Source organism: Caloenas nicobarica, chromosome 6, assembly GCF_036013445.1.
Source record: "Caloenas nicobarica isolate bCalNic1 chromosome 6, bCalNic1.hap1, whole genome shotgun sequence".
In the NCBI taxonomy this organism is placed as follows: domain Eukaryota; kingdom Metazoa; phylum Chordata; class Aves; order Columbiformes; family Columbidae; genus Caloenas; species Caloenas nicobarica.
In genome coordinates this window covers 33,055,923-33,077,143 of record NC_088250.1, presented here as the reverse complement: position 1 = coordinate 33,077,143, position 21,221 = coordinate 33,055,923, and the positions used below count along the sequence as shown (strand labels likewise).

Here is a 21,221-nt window from a genome sequence, read left to right as displayed (position 1 = left end):
AGGCACTGGCAAGAGTACTCCCAGTTCATACAACAATGAAATACATCTGCTCTCTATTCTGTCAGCTGTTTGTTATGTGCCCATTTCAAAACCAACCTCTGTGCTTTTCAAATTTGTTGGCTTGCCCCCAAAAGAAGAAACAATTAAAAAAAACCCAACCAACCAACCCTGTACTGAACTCTAACCTAGGGGAGAAGTTTAAGTTGTATGAATTCCACAGTTGCTACTTAACGTAGTATTTTAAATCTGGTATATTGTTATCTGCAACCTGTTGTATTATATATTATGAATAAGGAAATAAAAACCAATGCTATAACCAGTAAAAGACATTGACCAAAAAGAGAAAAAGAGGGTAACTTGGTCCTGTGATACCAAGACAGATCTTTGCTAATCAAATGTTACTCATTTTGTGAACGCAGTGAGCAGTTTAAGCATGCTGTACTAATAGCACTTCTTTCACACCACAGACCATTTCGCCCTCAATATGAGAAGTATTCTTACCAATCAGCTGTCTAATATTTACTTACAAAGACTGTTAACTCTGCTGTGACATGACTGAATATGGTGAAAGCCAAGTAAAAACTCTATCTCCTTCTCCACAGACGGAATATTTAGAAAACAGTAATAACATTTTCTTACCTCCTTTTCCAAATATACTTTCTTATCATCCAGTGTATTATAAAGAGTAAAGAACTGCTTCGTTTCTTTGTGAGTTGCTGAGACTGCAAACAAAAAAGGGCAGAATAATAAAAGAGCATGAGGTGAAATGGAGTCTGTAAAAATACATCGCAGGCTTTATATACTTTCCACTATCAGTAACAGAACACATGCTTTAGTGCATTCTGGAAGAGTACTCCCTCTGCATGTAAATCTCCAGCAGGGTTTGGCACTCTCAGGTTTTATGAGAACATCACAGCTCAGTGTTTAAATTAAGCCTCAGTTGCTGACAGTCCTTTATGTGAACATATGTTGGCACTATCAGCTGGGCTTCCTCACCGCTGCCTGTTCAGCCTTCCTTCGGAAGCTTTATCCTCACACCACACAGATACGACACAGATAATCTGATAGATTCCACTGCTTTTACTGCTTTAAAGCCTTTTTATCTCTTCTTGAATTTATATATGCTCATAGAATTAAATACTACTTTCTTTTCAAATAACACTTTCTGGTTTAGGTGATTATAGCAGGTGTTGGCCATAGCTCAGTGGGGATGGGAAGGTTCAGACATGCATTCCCTTTGGGCCTACAAGATGATGACCCATACTCAAATCCGCTAAGTGTTCATCTATTCTTTAGTTCTTCAATGCCTAAGGAAACCTAAAATACTTAAAAGAAGGAGTTCAACAGAGGAGGACAATTGGCAAAAATTCTTATGTCCAACATATTAAGCACTGTTGAGAATCCTGACCGTGGAAAAAAAAAATGTACAGGTTAAAAAAGATAAACCTGAGTGAAATCATGCTCATCTTATCAAACTCTGAAGGCTAACATGTTTTCACCTTTAAATAAAACCTTTCCTGAACTGATACGCTGGACTAAGCTTTTGAATGGAACTATTTACCAACAGCATGACCTCCGTCATGACATCATTGAACAACCAAATTCTTAAAGAAATCCCAGCTTTTGGTTTGTACAATCCTGTTCACTAGCTGAAGCCCAGCAGCAACCTACAGCTCAAAGCTAACTGTTTTAGTGACAGAAACCCAGCAGTGGCTACTTCTGCAGTAGTGAGACGTTTGGGACCAAAGAGCTTTCTCATCGCCACAGCATGACTGACACATGTTCTGCACGTGCTGTAGCCTCGAGAAACATACCAAGTACCAGGAGCCTGAAAGCACTGAGAAATTCAGGGAAGCCTGAGATAGGCTGACAAATTAGTAACATGTTCCACAAAGGTTTTCCAAATGCTGAAGTCAGGCTTCTTCCTGAAAAACTACATGAACACAAGGATCGTCAAAAGGTTTACTTCAGGCGTCCTCTCTTAATTGGTGTGGTTTTTGCGGGACTGCTGCCAAATAGAAGAGGCCTTTCCCAAACCATTTCCTTCATGTAGCTCTTCCCTTTCTTGCAGCACCACTGGGAGTCACAGATCTTTTATGAGTGGATTCCATATACCAACTCAGAAGAAAATTTTTCAGGATTTCCACTGGGTTAGAAAGTTGTACCAGTTTATAGAGCCTTATTGGCCTGTGTAAGGTAAGACGGACAAAGAAAGAATAGGAAGAAGCAGCCAATTGACTCAGTCATTCTCTTGAAACCACAGCTTAAGGTTTTCAAGGTTCAGTTAGGTCAAAAATAAAGCGGGGAATATTGGAACTTAAAAGCATTCTATTACAGAACACAGAATCGCTGAGGTTGGAAGGCGCCGCTGAAGATTGTTTTGTCCAACACCCCTTGGATCAAAGTTCAAAAAATACAGGTCTTGGCAACTCTGAAGTTCGATCATGTCAGTCTGACTAAATGAAAAGCCTCTAAAAAATACCACAATTCACAGAAAGACTTGCTAGAGATTTTCAGCTCATTTTTCCAAAGCTTAGCCTGTGCAATGCAGGTTCCCGGCCACGACTGGGCTGTGCGTTATCCAAGTTACTACACATATTTTGTACTATAGAAAACAAAGACCCCTAAAATTCAAAGCATCTTAAATCTACACCCAAAGCTGCACAAGTCTCTTTGACCGTAGTCTTTCTGTACTTCATACATAAATGAAGCCCCCATCTTCTGAGCAGGTAGATGCTCTGACCACAGATTGTCTGAATTCACTTCGAGATGACAGAGAAAACAATCTGCAGAAAACTGAATGCAAGACAAAGTTGTCTTTATAGCTGGACTTGATTAAATAAACTGCATGGAACGTAAGAAGGAAAGCGGGAGAAGGAAGTACTGGGTCTGCAGTCACTGCAGAAGTCCGTCTGTTCCATGCACTGAGTCAGACAACACGCGCAGAACGTAGCACACGACTGTCACTAGAAATGCTTCATCAGGGCAAGGGGTTTGAATTAAAGTTGAATAACAATTTTAGAACTGCACAACCTTCAAGAGCTCAGTTCACATACATATTGAAATGCAGAATATCTTGAAAGCATTAGCTAGTTCTTGATAGAAACTTATTTCAGCTTATGCTAATACACAAGCTACATTAAATATACATTGGTGAGTATACTAGCCTGTTATCAGTTTAATGGAACAACTTTAACATTTTATTCAGTTTGCATGTTCTGTTCCGTACCATCCATGCACAGCAAACATGTACCTATCCAAAAAGTCAACCGAGCATATTTCCTCATTTTATAACTTTGTATCACAAAAAAGTTAAAGACAATTTGTACTCCGATCCTACGAAGATATTGCTATTTATAAATCAAAAATGAAAGAAAACAATCCCTTCAAGAAATGGCCTTTACTTTGTATTTTTTGACATAGTTTAGTCAATAAAAACAAGGAAAGCACTCTAATGTTAATAGCAATTAATTAAATTCAAATTTACAGCAACCTCATTTGTAAACGGTGAATTAAGGACTTTCTAAACACATTGGTCATTAATTTAAGTGACTGAACCTGTTGCAGACAAAACTTACTCCGGAGATCTTGTGCACTAAAGTTTCACCCTCAGGAAAATTCTTATAGCCAGCTTATAAAACCTTGAAAATAGGGTCTATAACGTGAATACCAAAAGACCCTTAAAATACCACAAAATTAGCAAGTGCTGTTGTTACATGCCATATGCTTAAAATGCAACTGCCCTCCCTTCAGGGCTTTAGCCTTCAGCAGGATGTTCCTGCTTGATATACATACCCTGACTGTAAAGTTCAATAAATCTCTTCTGATACTGTGTTAGCTCAGCTCGGCTGGGTACTTCATCAATCTTGCGCTGTAAAATGGCTATTTCTCTGTTTCTTCGTGCCTGAATAGAAAGTTAGGAGGGGAGAAAAGAAAGCCTCTTCTTGTTCTCTTCTTAAAATGGATGAAGTCCCCCCCAGGAATATTTTGTTACTAAATAATTAATTTTAAAAAGTGTTGGCTGAGGCTCAACTTTTTTTTTTTTAATTGATTTGTGACAGAATTTTTTTCAAATTAGAACGACAAAAATAAGTATTAGAAGTTACAAGAAAACCATCAATAATTTTGCACAAGAACATTTACAGAATTACTCACCAATAACAGACGGATCTTTTGAAGTTTATCTTTCTCAGTTTTGTACTGCTGTTCTATAATCTTATTCGGCTCCTAGAATTTGAGAACCCAAAACAACTGTGTATTACAGCAGCATATGAAAGCTGCAGTGCAAAAATGTGCAGACTGGGTTTGTTTTCTATATTTGTCTATCTTCCATTTAATGGCTTCCAAAATAACACCACCATTTGCTGGGGTTTTTTTAAACAAAGATTCACAATCTGTATTAAAAAACACCTGAAATCTTTCACGGTAAACAAGTGCATTTTGCTAGCTTTTAAGCCTTCGATATTTTACTTTTTAAGATTTGTCACTAGTTTTTCCACTGCTTTACAACAGCCCCACTTTAAATGAAGGTACGCATCGGAAGATTGTCTGAATGTTTATACTTTGATTCAGTGGTGGGGCTAAGGACAAACATGGTCCAGGAGAGAACATAAACCCTCTGACACATATTGTAGATGTCCTGGATTGTTGACTTTAAGATAATTCTTTCTTCTTTAAAAATTTAAGCTTTAGGTTTACATTTTAAATTTTTTCATGCTGTGTTCAGGACAGAAGAATCATGGAACTTGTAATCCACCTCATTTCAGAGGCATACATGTATCAAGTGCTTACTCACTGAAAATACATGTAATTCGAGCTTTTCCTTTTCTGTTCATTCATTATTCATTGCCATCAGTCTGGATGCACTTGTGTTATAGGCTAACTTCTGACAGCTGCTCATGGCATGCAATGTATTGAGCCACTCAAAACTTGTGCTTTCATCCTTCAAATAAATTCACTTTTAAGAAAAGCACAACCAAAACAAACATGCTTTCTGAGGAAGACCTGGTTTTGTCAGAGGTATGCACTGCTCTTAACATCCAGAGATTCTTCTCTAGTACTACAAAGAAGTAAATAAAAGGCACAAAAGCATCTACGAGTTAGCCCCATGGGTTCTGCAAGAATAATGAAGAACACTACAGATATTTTCGGTTTACTGTATTTCTATGTTTATTAGCCTGAACTGTGGTTTTACCAGTGAGGGAGAATAGAATTTTTCAGAGATTACAACAGATACTTTGATGCTTATGAGAATGCACCAAGTCAGAAGGACCTAAAGCAGTATTTTAAAACACAAATTGAAAATAAAAACTTAGATTTTTTCTCTTACCTGTTCCTCTCCATTTTCTGCTGCCTCAGCTTTCAAATTCTCAATATTTTGTTGAAGTCTCTCCATTTCTTCCTTTAAAAAAAAAAAAAAAAAGTTGCTTTTAACAGAGACCTACCCTCTTAACAGGGGAAAGCAGGAAGCTTGACAACATAAACCTCTAACAAAATTGTGGAAGCAACCACACGCTTTAAATTTGTAAGACTGAACAGCATTCCCTGCTGAAAGGTAAGGCATCCGTTATTACTCATTACATAACACTGTCTGCTTTCAAATATAGGAAAAGATTTATTTCTTACTTGCGAATAAGATCCAGCTAAGGCAACCAATGAGTGACATGAAGAATTAAACTGAGGAAGCAAAGGAATATTACAACAGCAATAACATGACACGGCACTGCAACAATGGCATTTGTAAAAATGAACAAAATTACTTGCAAGTTAGTTTCCACTACAACCCTTTAGAGCTTTCCAAAGGATTATGTATGGGAAGACGAGGTTCCTGTGCTCAGTCTCTGCCTCAGGGCATTGTTTATTTCTTTTCATTCTATTAAATCCCGTCCATTATTGTTTAAATGGAAGATAATGAAAACAATTCGCTCTGATCATATTTCTAAGCAGTCCATAAACACAGCAGTAAACAGGACAGCAAAACATAGTAATTAAGCAGTAAAACTGAATCATGCTCTGCAAACTGCAATAGCTTCATCTCAGTCTCATCTCTTATGGTGGTTGCTCCAAAGCTCGGGGCCTTCAGGACCCTCCTCTTTGGCACTGAACCTCTCCCCAGCTCACTGCTGGCTGCGCTACCCAAGCACAGACAACCCATTTCAGACTGAATAGCACAGGAGGGTGTTCAGTACAGCCCAATCACACACTTACGTTTCAGTGCTCCCTAAAAACCCACCCCAAGTTGCTCTCAGCAGACTGGGAATGAGAAGAGCCATGGTTGTGAGCAGCACAGGGCTGATCTGGCATTCTGTGTCTAGAAACTGTCCTTTAATAAAGAGCCCCAGGCATAACAGAACACTGACAGTCACGTTAATCCAGATGCCTTGGCAGCTTCCTTACAGCTCCCTGACTCAGGGCAGAGGGCAAGGCCTGGTGGTTAATCCAGCTCCCACCTTCTTGGTCATCAACCTTGTTGCCGATATGATCCACCGAAGGTCTGGGCAACTGTCCATAATTCTGCCACAAATCGTGCTTGTGGCAATATAAAATATAAACCCAGAAATACCACTAAATGGGGGAGAAGGGGGACAGATGATGGACAGGGACACATAACATGATGACAAATCAGGAAGAATTATGATGCTTATTTACCAAGTTTTACACAAATCCTTATATAAGAAACTCAAACTTACTCTACAATGTGCTTTAAACTCTTGCTCCTGGCTTTTTAGGTTTTCATTCATGGCCACCAGCGCTCGCAGACTCTGTAATACGCTAAATTTGAAGATCCAGTAAACCACATTAGATTTTTAGTTCTAATTTAAACAGATGGAGAACTAAAAGACATTAGAACAAGCTTAGTTTTAAACAAATTTCCAATAAAATCTGTGTAAACAAACAAACAAAAGTATCACCACTGATATACCAAGCTCAAAATAAAAATGCAGTATTACACTGAGTATTTAGATGGTTTTGCGATGTCCTGACTTCATTACAGTGAAAGTTTTGAGACAGCCTCCTATTTAATATATGTGAGATGAAGGCTTCAAATATGAATAAAATCAGGAAGGCCTCATCTACTTGTCAAATGTGTCTGGGATTCTTCTTTAAACACCTACAATTATTTTCAACTAGAGATCGACGCTTTTCATTCTGACTGAATACGATGCTAATATTTTCCTGTCTTTGGAAAGCAAGCTGGAGAATTGTTTAATTTTTAAATTCTAGTTATTTGTTTAGATTGACCAAAAAAAGAAATATTGAATGATTCATTTTAAACGCACAATTTTTCAGAATTTCAAAGATCACAAAGAAAGAAACTTACCTAGAATCTGCTTGGGATTCTATTGTTTCTAAGGCTGCCAATTCCTTGTCCAGCTTTTCACCGTAACTCTTAACCTAAGGGTTGCAATTAATAAAACTGAAATACACTTCCACACATCAAATGATTCATTGTACTCAGCTTTCCCACACCACAGCATCAGTGAGTTGTCAAACACCTTCGCCATTTAATACATCCTTCCATACACCAAACTTCTCAAAATTGAATCAGCTGAATCAGTGCACAGAAAAACAAAGCAAGATTACCTCAGTTAATGTCTTTTTTGCTTCCGTACATTTTGCCTGCAGATCAGCACATTTAGCTTGCAACTATTATGAAAGAGAAAGAAAAGAGTCTGATTCTATATTCACACTAGTTACACCTGTAATGGACAAGAGCAATACTGGAGCTGTTAACAGTAGTTGTCTGCTAAAAAATAGGTCAACCATCACAAACCCTGTCTTTGCTTGTCATCAACTCTCAGAGCATCTGATTGCAGGAATTCTGATTGAATATTTAATTAATAACAGCAAACATTTTCCACCTGACCTTCTAGATGTGTTAGGCCCCAGAATAAACAGCAGCTTTTACGAAATGGATGCCAACAGAACAGTAACTTATTGGACAGATCTCTGCAAAATTGCTCAACGTTATTTAGTCTTGTTACACCAGCCTACTTTCACTCCAGGTTAAGAAGAGCCGCATTTTGTGCTTCTCCAAATAAGTCAGCGTGACTCAAGACTTGCATAGAAGTGCCATGGCACCATACCAGTCATGCCCATACCAAATAAGCAAGCTGGTTTATGAATTTTCTTTTGTCTAATTATGAGAAATCTAATAAGAAGACAGCAAAACACCACTGGATATTTCACTTGTCAAATAATTTACGGAGGTTAACTTTAGAATAACATCCTTCTCTAAAGTCCTTACAATTTAAGATAACGCTGCAAACAGTAAGAACAAAAAACAGGACATGGGTTACGAAAGTGGAGCAGTAGTGCTGCAAATAAAGAAATGCACATTTGGCTTTCTGTTCATGCTGGTTTAGTTTGCTGTTCACAACACAGAGCTGTGACTCAATACTCCACTCATCTCTTTCTGCAGCCGAATCTATAAAAAGAAAGCTTTTTCATCGGTTTTTTGTATTATTCACCAATAAACTGAATTCTAAGTAGTTGTAAAAAAAATAATTATAACTTAATCCTGCAGTCCACATCTCATGAAAATTGACACAGAAAGAACTATTGGTTACGAGAACTCTTGCTAAAACTTATTGCAGTATTGAAGCCAGAACTTCACAAAAATTTTTGAAAGGGGGTCTTGACTGTCACTCATTTCAAAAGCTGTCTTTGGCAAGTGGGGAAAATCAACCAAAAATACAAACACCAGCCAGGAAATTTTACTTTATTAAAGTGATAAAAGGATTATATCTGGCTTATAGGTGTCAGTACTTTTTTTTCCATATAAAAACATAGCACTGAGACTGTTATGTACTGTAAATAAGCAACACAGAATTAAAGGGCCGTCAACTGTTAAAATGGCAAGCAACAGGATACCAGATTTAGAAAATACTTAAGTTTTCTTGTGGATTATGAAGCTTGTTTGGCAGTTAAAGGCAGATCTGTAATGAAGTAAGGACTCTACTATTTTTGTGTGGTTTACAACCAGGTTTCCTCTCTACTCTGAACAGCTTTCTTCTTCTCAGCACTATGTGGAAAGCGAGCAAATACATTCATTCATATGCCAGGGAAAATGCTAAAGGAAATTACTTGCACCAGGCATGAAAATGGAATCCACTAAATGTATATCTAGCTACAGGCATATTCTGTATTACTAATTCAGCAACCCTACTATGCTACAATTCTGTAGAATCTGACAGCCATCTGCTATAGAAAAAATACTTTTTGAACATGTCAGTCACTGAGACTGCATCCAGAAATTGGCAGATCCTTTCTGCTTTCCAGATCCTAACGGCACAACACAGAACAGCTGCAAAAGCCACCCACAACTGCTCAGCTCATTTATCGGCCTCTCTTACTGCTCAGCTAGGCAAGAAAGCTCAAGGAAACAGAGAAGTGTGCTAGTGCAATATCGAAGCTTTTCATTTTCTGAAACCTGAGCTAGCTGTTGCTGTTATCACAATGTAATAATGCTATTATTACTACACAATTGTACCCAGGTTGTCCTCCCCAAAATGAAGCTTGAGCTAACTGCCTCCAAGAACACAAACGGCTCTCACAGTCAGGGGCTGTGGAGTCATGTTCCAGTATCCATACATCCAAACCCAGTGTGCCTCCAGCATGTCTACAGACTGTCTGCAGAACAGCTGCAGATGGATGTGAGCTGGTGGACACAACCAAAACCTATTCAAAATCTGTAAAAGTCTATTAGAACACCCTTAAACCTGAGGAAACATGTCCCCTTTTATCACTGGGCAGCGCTAAACGGCTGCCGGTCATAACAACAAAGCTGCTTATCTGGGACAAGCTTGCAACTCGATGGCTGAGAGGGGATGCAGAGAGACCCCACATCTGTCCCTGTTCCACAACACACACGGCACATCTGCTTCTCCCTCCATATGTATGTGTCTTATCGCCTTGGTGCTTTAAAGGAAGAGCTAAAGTGTGACGGAAACGTACAGCAATGACTTAGGATACAGTGAACATCCTCTTTTCTCCCCACTTCTGAAATTCCAAAGATCTCATTCTGCAATGTGTCTTTCTACTTCAGGAAAAAATCTCAAACCAACATGGGAATTCAGGCAGGATTTAACTGTCTGTGAAAGTCCATATTATGATTTTGAAAGCCTGACACTTCAGCCTGCATTTAAGTGCCACATATTGTCAATATTTTCTTACTAACAGTCATCATTTTGACAGGACAGCAAAGATGTTTTCGACATAAACAGACATAGAAAATTCATATTACCAAAGTGTTAAAAGAATACAAACTGAAGTAAAAAAAAAGTATGATTAATTTCAGCATAGCATAATATCATAATTCTAATATATCGTAATACTTTCCAATATTTCACTCTAGAATGGAGACGAATTGTCACAGACACAGTTTACATTCAACATACACTGCAAATAATAATTGTAGAGTTACTATGAAAACCTGCTATTTTTAACAGATGGGGCATGCCAGAGGGCAACAATGAAACAGAAAAGCATCCCTTTAAGAAGAAATAGACTAGACCAGCATGTTCCAAATGAAACACATTCTAATGTGTACCAGTTAAAACACCAGTCTATCTTTTCAAGGTCCTTTTTTGTGAAAAATAAATTAAGAACAACCTGTACCCATTCTTCACAAAGCTTTTTATTAAACTTGGAAAAAAACAGAAGGCAGAAGCAAAGAAGAGGATAGACAACTAGTCATTTTTGTGCATAAGTGTTATTTCTATCCTTTTATTTAAACTTAGTATTACTCAAATGTTAGTCAGCCTGCAAAAAAATGGTTCACAGCATACGCTTTACTGAAAGAGGATTTATTTAAAGGACATTTATCCCCTTAATACGTAAAGACTTTATTGCACTGTTAGAGGCTATTTCATTCTCATCAAAAAAACCCCAAACAAACAAACAAACAAAACAACAACCAAAAAACCAAAACCAAACAAAAAAACCCCAACAACAACAACAAAAACCCAAACCCAACAAACCAGCAAACACAAAGTCAGGTCTGCTAAGTGGCTGAGCAGGCAGGTTTAAAATCTAGTGCTCTCATAGTTATGCCATAGTAGGTTAAGCTTTCAAAGCCATCATTCTTTTACCTCTGTTGTTTTTAAGACTGGACACATTGTTGTCTCATAAGGTGCACCATACAGACACCTATCTTTTGAAGCCCCTGTACCCCAAACAGTCAATGGGTAAAACCAGTTAAGATGTGAGGGGTCAGGATGTTTCCGACAAGAGCCGAGCAAAACAAAACAGAAAACAGCTGAAGGCTGCCGGAGCAGTGCTGTACTTGACAGAGTATCAACCACAGAAGTCATCAGCAACAGTTTTTCCTCAAGTACTGTTTGTTTCTTGGCAAGCTCTTCCCATTTCTGACTCTGATGCAACATGTTTTCATCAGATTCTGCAAGCTAAAGATGGCATGGTGCTAATTACAGCAGTATGCATAATTAAAAGCAGCATTTCATTAACCGCATAGCTTTTCCACTGGGTTTAAATGCCAATAGCATAAGTAGGTTTAAATACAGGAATGGTAGTTCTTACTCTTACTTATATATAATGAACAGAACAGTCACAAATTCAAGAGCCTTTTCCCCCTAAAACAAATGTGATGACGTGAACCAAGCAGTGACTGTGCAAAAACCCCTGCAACAAACAAACAAACATCCCACCTTAGTCACTGAGACAAAGTGGCTCATTTAAAAGGACAGGAAGTGATAAAGTGTTTTATAGCACACTTTAGAGCAACTCCCTAAATTGTTTCTTGAAACTGCGAAAAGAGCCATTCAGCACTACAGCTAGCAAGTCAAATGGAGACGCTTCCTCTGTTTTTCTTCAAGAGACGTATGCAAAGAAAAGGAAAAGCAAGGTTTCCTTAGCTAGCCCCCTCCCCGCAGACAGGGCTACACAATTTTTTGAATATAAAACCAGCCACATTGTCTTAGTAATAAATGTGCAAGCAAGACATTCAGAAATGCTGAGATGAATGTTCAGCATGACAAAATGCTGGTACAGAAGACAGCTTGCATATATTTTCTGGATGGCAAAAACTTCGTGATCAACCACATTCATCAATGTTTTCTTCTTTATTAGACACACAATATTTACCTCTTCCAGGAGTTTGGTTTTCTGCGAAATCTGCTTATTCAGAGATGCCACCTTCCTTCTGTGTTGTTGGGCAGCTCCAAGCCTTTCTGGTCGCTCCTCAGCGGAAAGCTCAGATTGCTAAAACAAACCATAACAGCCCGCTGAACCTCCTGCCATTACTTTTTGTTTCTTCGGTAGCTCAGAAAATGCCAAAGTGGGACACACCTGTGATATTCCTTATCAAGAAATACGTCCCACTGTCCAACAGGAAAGAATGACTTACCAGTTTATCTTGCAGCAAGACAAGGAAGTAGCCAAACAACTGAATTATATCCCAATGATAACAGGTAAAGTAAGCTAAAAATAAAGTCAGGTGCCCTGGGACAGGTGGAAAATACTAGTGTATACTAGAAGAAAGAAATAATTTTTTGCATAAATGTTACAGTTAAACCTGGCAGAGTCCTTAAATGGAAAGAATACGAACATGCTAAAAAACACCTTAAGCACTGCTATTTACTGAACTTGAATCAGAGATGCTCCATACTCCAAGAAGTAGATCCAGAACTTTCAAAGGCCTTGAACTACTGTGTATTTAGATTCTGATATACTGGCTTTGATGTATCTTTATGCTGAATGACAATTACATACTCGGTGTGGTAGATACATTTGCCACTCTAAGCTTTTTGTGCGTGTGCTCATGCTATGGACACCAGTCTTTGAACACTACTTGATCCAGCATGCACTGCCAAGAAAGTGTCACATAAACACATAATGAAGACAGCAATCTGCATCCAGTCTCCCGTTCTCTCCGAACTGTGAAAGGAAAGCTGCCAGAAACATTCTCTACCAGGAGTAACGTTTTTAACAGAAATTGTATATTTGCAGTAGGCAAAAGAATGATTAAAAATCAGTGATAGATGTCTATGTGATTATTTGCCCAAACATTATTTTTACCTTTTGAAAGTCCTCACTCTAATACTTACATCCACCTATTTTGGTGATTTGCTTCATGTACTCAAACTTCTTTTTCCAGTTAATCCATTTGCCAATATTTTGTTAGAAATACAGTTAATTTTCAACTAGTTCAGGTGCTAATGTGCAGAGTCTGTCAAAGACTTCAACACTAAGTGCTTTTTTAATAATTATAAAACATTGACAACCACTACAATGTATAATCAGCAATAATGTTATGAAAAGTATGAAATACTCCTCATATTTGCTCCTGGTATCCACTCAAGGCAGACGGGTAAGCACATCTTCATTAACAGCTTAATTTTAGATGAAAATAAGAGGCAAAACCTGTCTTCCTCTTCTCCATTTTCTGTGTTATTCAAAGAGCAGCTTAATGACTTGTTGTACTTTTACATCCACAACAAGAAAAGACCAATTCTGACATCCCAATAATTCACATACTTTCTTTCCATTTGTTAGGAAAGGAAAAATGCCTCTGAGTAACACTTGTTAACACTGAACTATTCAACAAACACATACTCAGATTTACTTATTCCTCTCCTTATTTAGCCAAATCACATTTCCTCATCATGTCATGCATTCTAAGAATCCATCCTTCTCACCATATAATTAGCCTACCTAATATGCATAACATGCAAATCAAGAAAACTGGAAATCCGAGAAAAAGAAGCATGAATTAAACCAGTCTGAGACTGATCTTGCAAAAACAGTAGAAATCCATCCAGTACAGCTCTGGCATAAACACAAGGTCATGTCTCAAGAAGTGGCCTGTTAAAGCTTGCTTTTTATAAATTGGAAAGAACCATCACCATAACACAGAGGTTTCTGCAGAAAAGTCCTTCTGGTCTGTAAATGAAAAAGCAAGGGTCAAGCCTCACGCAGTTAAAGGGAGCTAAGGATCTGCTCTGCGGCAATACTACAGCTTTAAAGTTCCTGAGGAATTCAGTTCCTATTTCTAGAGAAAAATGCATCTTTCAGAATAGAAGTACGAATTATAGAAGCTACTTAGGTTTGACGCTACTGTAGTTACCTAGAATCTTACTTGACTAAAACAGCAGTTGCCTTTAAGGAAGCTGTATCTAAACACTAGTGCCTCTGACTGTTCAACATTCTCAATTTGCTACTCCATCTCAAAACAAGGACTTCAGTTCCATGTGACAAAGGAATACGTGGACACACCCTTGAACGTTTCTGTTAATACACATTGTCCACCACTGACAGATGTAGATTCACTCCTGCATTCCTCCTCATTCCCTGCAACTGCTCAACTGCCCTAAACGATTTAGCCAATTCAAATAAACAAGTTAAACAAGAAGTGTTAGTAGTTTCATTTTCCACGACTGACTTTGTTACGTTAAAACTCCATAGTAATTATGCACGAGGATCACTAATCTATGGCCAAAAATTGCCAGCCAAAATAAATGGCTAATTCTAGATTTCAAGAGCATGCCTCCCACTGTTCACATGTAAAAGTTTTAAACGGGAAGGAGGAAGGAAATATATGCAACTAACGTTATTCTTTGTAATGAGATTCTTTCACACACATTGGTGCTATAAACTTTCAATAATTAAAGAGAATTCAATCACTAGTCTACAGAAATTCACATTCTTAAAAAAAAAAAGTCTCTGTACAAAAATGCAAACTTTGTAGCAGTAAATAACTTCTCTCTTCATGTTCAACCATCTCCTGCTAGCAAATAGACTTCAGAGGTTTAGATCTGTGACTAACTCCATCATAGCTGCCTCACTTTGAAGTCCACTGTCTGGAGCCCACTGGGAAAACAAAAACAATCTCCAACTCGGTAACACTTAAACCTGTTTTCAGTCAAGTTACACTTAGATCTTTAGCAGCCATTTCAATGTAACTTGCACTTTCCTGAGGCTCAGGAACCCAAAGACAAAAATCAATGCATCTCACATTATTTTTCAGGGTTTCCACGAACAAAAAAATTATTTAAAAAATCCAATTTAGTGTCTTCCTTGAACGACAACCACTAACCATACTAAATGGTCAAAATGCTTATTTTATGTTGCTTCAATCAACTGTGTAGGGTGCATAGTCATCTCTGATACAAGATTCTAGAAGTCCAAAATATTCTGGGTCAGCTTCTCAAGATGTAAGCAACTTGCAAACAGCACTGAAAACTGTTCAAGAGGATCCTCCTCCAGGCATCTTTGAAGCACACAGTTTTGTGAAGGCACTTCTCCAGTTTTAGTCATTCTCTCATTTTATCAGGAAATAAGTTTTTCATCCTATTCTACTCTTAGCAAAATCTCCTGTTACGTATAATGATCCCTGTAAATTCTCAGAGGAAGAATCCTTCTAACACAGTAAAATCAAAGCTACTTTGAATAATTAGCCTTAGAAAGCTGGTGATGATTAGGCAGATAGAAGCCACGTTAATTTCCTGTCAGGATTTTTGAGAAGTGAGGAATAACACTGGAATTTTCCTTCCAGTTGATCCAGCAAGTTAACATAGCAGCAGAAAGGAGGGGCAAATGCAGAAACTGTGTGCATTGATCTTCTGCAAAAATACCATCTTAAAAGAAAGATCCTGGCACACGGCAACATCAGACCTAGAATTCTGTTTGCCAGTATCTTCACTGGGCCAGTGGACTCTATTAAGACTGGTAAACAAATAAGCACTGCAGTGTTCTTCAGACTATGTAAAGTTACAAGGGATTAAAACTATTGGACCTACATCCAATCATTGCTGATGCTTCACTAAACTATTTTATAACATCCTTAATTCTCTTTTCCTGGTGCATGCATGCACACACAGAAATCTTTTTTTGGTCACATCCAATAGATTTGAAAAGCAATATATTTTTTGTTTGACTTAAATCAGTTCTTACTTTCTAGAGTATTAATCATTTTTCTACTATAATAGTCAAGGTCCTGCTGCCTTCTCTCAGAACAGAAGAAATGTAACATTGAAATATGATCCTTGGGCTTCTGTTCTTCCAATCCTTTATAATAAAGAAAGGCCAAGAATTTGCTATAGACTCTGTTGAGTTATAGGGTTTATCTCCCAAATGGGAAAGCTCCATGCCTCATATGTGTCAACAAAAGGGAAGAAATATGAGAAGACTATTGGACAAATAAGAGCGGCCTATAACTCATATCTGGCATTGATGTATTGTATGTATTAATTGCTTGAAGAGCCAGATTTTCATTTCACATTACTGCAAAAACAATCACAGCTGAACACAATAAATGGAGCTAATATACACAGTTAATTGCCTTGACTTCTAAAGCAACAAAGGTTTGGTTTTGGTGATAGTAGATTCAGAACGAGAGATGCAGGGCATGACTGATACTTGGAGCCCAGTGTAACATCCCTGTGTCTGAAAATCTGAGTGGAGGAGGCCAAGATTCTTCTCTGGGTTGGCCCACAGAACTGTATTTTTGTGCTTAACACTGAACATTTTAAACTGCATTCAGTTTAGGCCTCTGGTTGAAACAGGTATCAACTCAGGTCTTTCTTTATTCATGAAAATATTTAAGCAGGTGCTTAAACCCGAACTACTTGCGAATGCAATCCACAAATACGTGCTATCAAACCAGAAGCTTATGCATGTTTAAATCTCATTAAGCTACTTTCTTGAATCCTGACTGTGCTGTTATCCACAGCACACATGAAACAGTGTTGTTTCAAAAGAATCATGGCAATTAAGTTGGAAGCTTAAGGCCTAAATTCACAAGCTATTAAACACAACTTGGTAAAACATAAGCAGGTAACACTTACCTTTTCAGCGTATTCTGACACTATCTGCTTGATCTCATCTGACTGGAGTCCAACAATCTGGCCAACTGTGCTTGCTGTCAACTTGCCCTGCAATTATGTCAAGAAAATATTTGGAGTTTTGAAACTGCCTGTGCTTCTTACGTGGCAATTTCTGCAAGCCCTAATTTTAACAGAAATGTACAAGGCCTTTACACTGGGTAAAAATCTCTAATGATTAAAACAAAAACAAAAACACACAAACAAGAAGCATTCCACTCCGCCCAAAAAACTTTGCTGATAGAAATTTCTCACTTACGATCTTTTAGCAAATTTGAATACAGACTTAAACCTTACTTTACTTGTATTCTATATACTGAATATTGCGTGCATAGTAGTAACACTCACTTTTAGACCATATTTTGAGCCGAACTATAATGATGTATATGTGTGAAAGCATGCACCTTTCAAATTGGATGCATGTAAAAAACAACCTTCAAGTAGAACTGAATTCTACAGTGGATTTCGGTAGAAAGCATGTCAATCAACTTTGAGACTAGATTAATTACCACCTTTTCTTCTGTGACTTCAGCATAAACAGAAACAATGTTTAACTACTGAATTTCTTCCCAATTCTCTCACTCAGAAATCAAAATGTAAGAAATTGCAAAGTAACCACGGCCTGCAAGTTCCATTGTATCATTAACTACAACCAATTATGAAAACAAGATAAATATCCAGTATTTTTGGTGTCCTAGACTAATGGTGGTGTTTATAAGTATTTATCAGTGCTTTGAAAAACACCTTGAAACACATACAATTTTCCTCCACTCTCCTCAGTAAAATGATTATTCCTCTGGATATCTTCACAAGATGAATAAAGTAAGATCACACTGCATCTTGGATAGCTGCACTGTGATGTCTTGAAACCTTGAAACCCTTGAAACTCTCCTGGTAGAAACCATATGAAAGAGGCACTTATTTATGCATCTATATAATCATTGCAAGGCAAATGATTAATTCATCGGCCTCATGAAAATTGTCTTCTTAATTCAACCATCTTTTCTTGCACCCCCTTCACAAAAATTCAAATGCAGTCATTCCAAGACTTCAGACTCACCATTAACCCAATTTTAGGAATAATTACCGTAACCATCATTTAAACAAAGCTGTATCGGTTTTAAATGCTGCTTACCTCTTCTGTTGCCATTGCAGCCATTCCAGTCATCAGAGTTTTAATGCGAAGCTAGAGCAAAATATGAGGAATTACATATAACAATTTATCTTTTATTATTTAACTTATTTCTGCCTCGTGACAGGGACACACATCTACAATTAGTATCCTATAGTATATATTTTAATGCATGTAATGGGACAGTAAGTTTACGAAAGTTAAAGAAGAGGTGGCTAAAGTTACCAAATAAAGGAAAATTACTCATAACAGTACAGGTTCACTGAGACTATTCGGCCCCCACTATCAGTTGGAAACTGACTCCTTAAAAATGCTCAGATTCCAAAACAAAAGTTGAATTTTTGGTATTAAACATCGACAAACATTTAGTGTGGCAGACCTCTTCAGCAGCCTGAAGGTCATCTTCATCACAAGGCTCAGATTTTCCTGCTGTTGCAAGCCCTGGAGGTAGCGCAATTTTTTTATCTTCGGCCTTTTAAAGAAAAATTAAGAAAATTTTATCTGTAGTTCTAGTAATCTAAAGTAGAAAGAAAGGCAACAAGGAGAAAACTGGAATACAGCTGTTCTGTTTTTATGAACATATTTCAGCTACTGGAACATCCTCATATTCCAATTGATGCCAACCGAGGCATATCCCTCACAGATTTCCTAAGTATTCCAGCTGTTCAAGACAGCGTCTCTGGCTGCTACGGGCACATCTGGTGCAAAGATACCTTATTCCACATCCTTCTAAGAACTACCAACCTCACAAGACAACTGGCTACTCCAGAATATGATGTCCGCTATACATGAGAAAGCTGATTTTTTTTTTCATAAACCATTTTTTTATAGCTTACTATACTTTAATACTGGTACGACAACATTAAAAAGTGTAAAACTGCCTAGTTCAGTCAGAAGAATTCATGCCACTAAAACAGTGAGAATTACTGACAGACAGACTAGGTTACTCTACTGCACCACTAACCCGACTATTTAATCTTCCACTTCTGCCTCACTGGTGACTCAATTCATACAAAAATACGATGACCTTCTAATACACAATATTCTAAAGTCAGTAAAATTTTTGAAGAAACAAATTAACTCCATAACCATGACTGCAGCATGGCAGTAATTCTGAGGGGGAAAAGATGTATGCCTAGATTTGGAAGCATCTCCATTTCTAAAATTTAAATGCTAAAATTGTATGTAGAATATTGACATAATGAAGAAGGGTAACCTTAATGTACTCAATGTATCGCTGGGTCTATGACATGCTTAATGCATTTCTTCATTATCTCTGTCTGTAATAAAAACTTTCAGCCAAAGTAATATCTGCACTGAAATAATAAAACTACAAATACTCTGACAAGGACATTTTATGATTCTATAGTCATCAAAAGCACAGCAAGGATGCTGCTTTTCAAGAGGCACTATGATTTATTTGTGGCATGGTCTCATGTTTCTCTATCACATTAAATAACCTGTTATGTAATAAATGCCTACAAAATTCCTTACCAAGCTGAATAGTTCTTTAAAAAGAAAAGGAAAAACCCTTTAATAGAACATTATAGAATGCTTAATTAAAAGATACTCACTAAACAGACAGAATATGGCATTACCTCACATTAAAAAAGAAAACAAAACACCCAAAGCCCTTTCTAAGCGAAAAATTTTTGCAAAATGTGGTTTTTGAGTAGAGGTGAATGAAACCCTTTAAAAAAGGAGATAATAATCATTTGCATATTTGGTGGTATGCAGATCTTTAGTTCCAGTTAGCCATTTTTAAGAGATATTAATAATAGAAGTTATAGCTGTTTATTCTATTGTATTCCTTTAAGATCTTACAGTAACCAACAGTTCAATAAAAACAATGCCATTCTTCCCACAATTTGAGTATTTAAAATTAGTATATTTTTTACCTGTTCTGTTTTTCCTGCTTGTCTGCTAAATCCGTATCTCCTAAAAAACCAATAGTAACATGAAATAAATACATTGTTCTTTACAACTGCCATAAATACACTGTTTCTATCAGTTGCCAACGTAAGAAATAAACTAAAAAGTGAATTATTTATGAAAACCAACAGCCAGGTTCAGGTTGGTTTTGGAATGCTTCAAATATAAACCAAATAAGCAGGTACTGCAGCATATTTACAGAATAATTTCAGCTCCATCTAATCCTTCAATGACAATTTGCAAATCTAGACTGGTCATAAAATATTGTCATGTAAAGCTCATGAAAGGAAAAAGCGATGCCCTCTTTCCACTTGGAAGTCAATCCTGAGCTATTAGCCATATACTCCTGAATTGTGGAAGTGCCTCAGGAAACTGTCCGTGCAATCTCTACACCCAAAAAAACATTCATGCTTGTGTGCTGTGAGGAATCTGCAATTTCTTTTTGAAGCATGACATTCAGAGCTTTAAATATATACTCAAATAAACATTTTTACATCTGTTATTGTTGAGGGAGAGGAAAAATTGACATTTGAGTTATGTTGTTAGTTTGGAAATATTATCTTAAAGAAAAAACAGGTAGAAAGAAATCTTAGATACGAGCAATTATCTTCAGTATTACAAAGCATTAAATTACACAGGTATGAAGCGACGTTTCTGACTGACTTACAGCTACAATTGTCTAATTCCTTAACTACTGCAGAAGCAGGACTACTTACAAGCCTTTTATGGCTAAAAGTTAACCATTTGTATATAAAGTTTATGCAATGTCAGAAGAGGTCTGCTGAGTAACAGGACACCCAGATGTCTCCCAATAGTCTCATTCCATTAGGAACACATAGAGGGTTTCATCCCACTTCAATGGAAAATAAACTGAACTATGTTAATTTGTCCATGCTGCCCTCACAAAATACCACCATGAATGAAAGGGGAAGATTATAAACAATCTGCAACCAGGACACCTATTGATTTCAACTGTGTGTCAAGACAAATGCGTAGAAAGGGTAAAAGGAAGGTTCTCAAAATAATAAAACCAAAAAAAAAAAAAAAGAAAACCAAACAAAAAAACACCACCATCAAAACATCACCAAATTAAAACGCCATTTGCACTTGTTAAGAGCTCTGCCAGCAGACAAGCTCTTCATACCACTAAACTGTGAAAAGAGAATTGGAAAGAGAAACTAAAAACAGAAACTCTGGAAAACTCTTTTTATGCATTTGGAGAGCTCTCAGCAAACCAGAGGGACTTCCAAAGATAATGGATAAGTGCAAACCTTGGTAACTTTGTCTCTATATGGAAGTTTGCAGGAAGTAAGAAG

At 37.3% G+C, this 21,221-nt stretch overlaps 1 protein-coding gene across 1 annotated transcript in view; it reads right to left on the bottom strand.

The window, feature by feature from the left end:
- The window catches only part of CCDC93 (coiled-coil domain containing 93), a 44,539-nt gene that overhangs the window by 8,954 nt on the left and 14,364 nt on the right, over positions 1-21,221 (bottom strand). Inside the window, exons 8-19 of the mRNA XM_065637728.1 lie at positions 19,872-19,911; positions 18,353-18,445; positions 17,977-18,027; positions 16,806-16,892; positions 12,106-12,222; positions 7,585-7,647; positions 7,322-7,395; positions 6,690-6,771; positions 5,330-5,401; positions 4,156-4,227; positions 3,796-3,904; positions 640-722 (exon numbers count right to left, since the gene is read on the bottom strand). Coding sequence (XP_065493800.1) covers positions 640-722; positions 3,796-3,904; positions 4,156-4,227; positions 5,330-5,401; positions 6,690-6,771; positions 7,322-7,395; positions 7,585-7,647; positions 12,106-12,222; positions 16,806-16,892; positions 17,977-18,027; positions 18,353-18,445; positions 19,872-19,911 — 943 coding nt within the window. The remainder of the gene's footprint in view (positions 1-639; positions 723-3,795; positions 3,905-4,155; positions 4,228-5,329; positions 5,402-6,689; positions 6,772-7,321; positions 7,396-7,584; positions 7,648-12,105; positions 12,223-16,805; positions 16,893-17,976; positions 18,028-18,352; positions 18,446-19,871; positions 19,912-21,221) is intronic.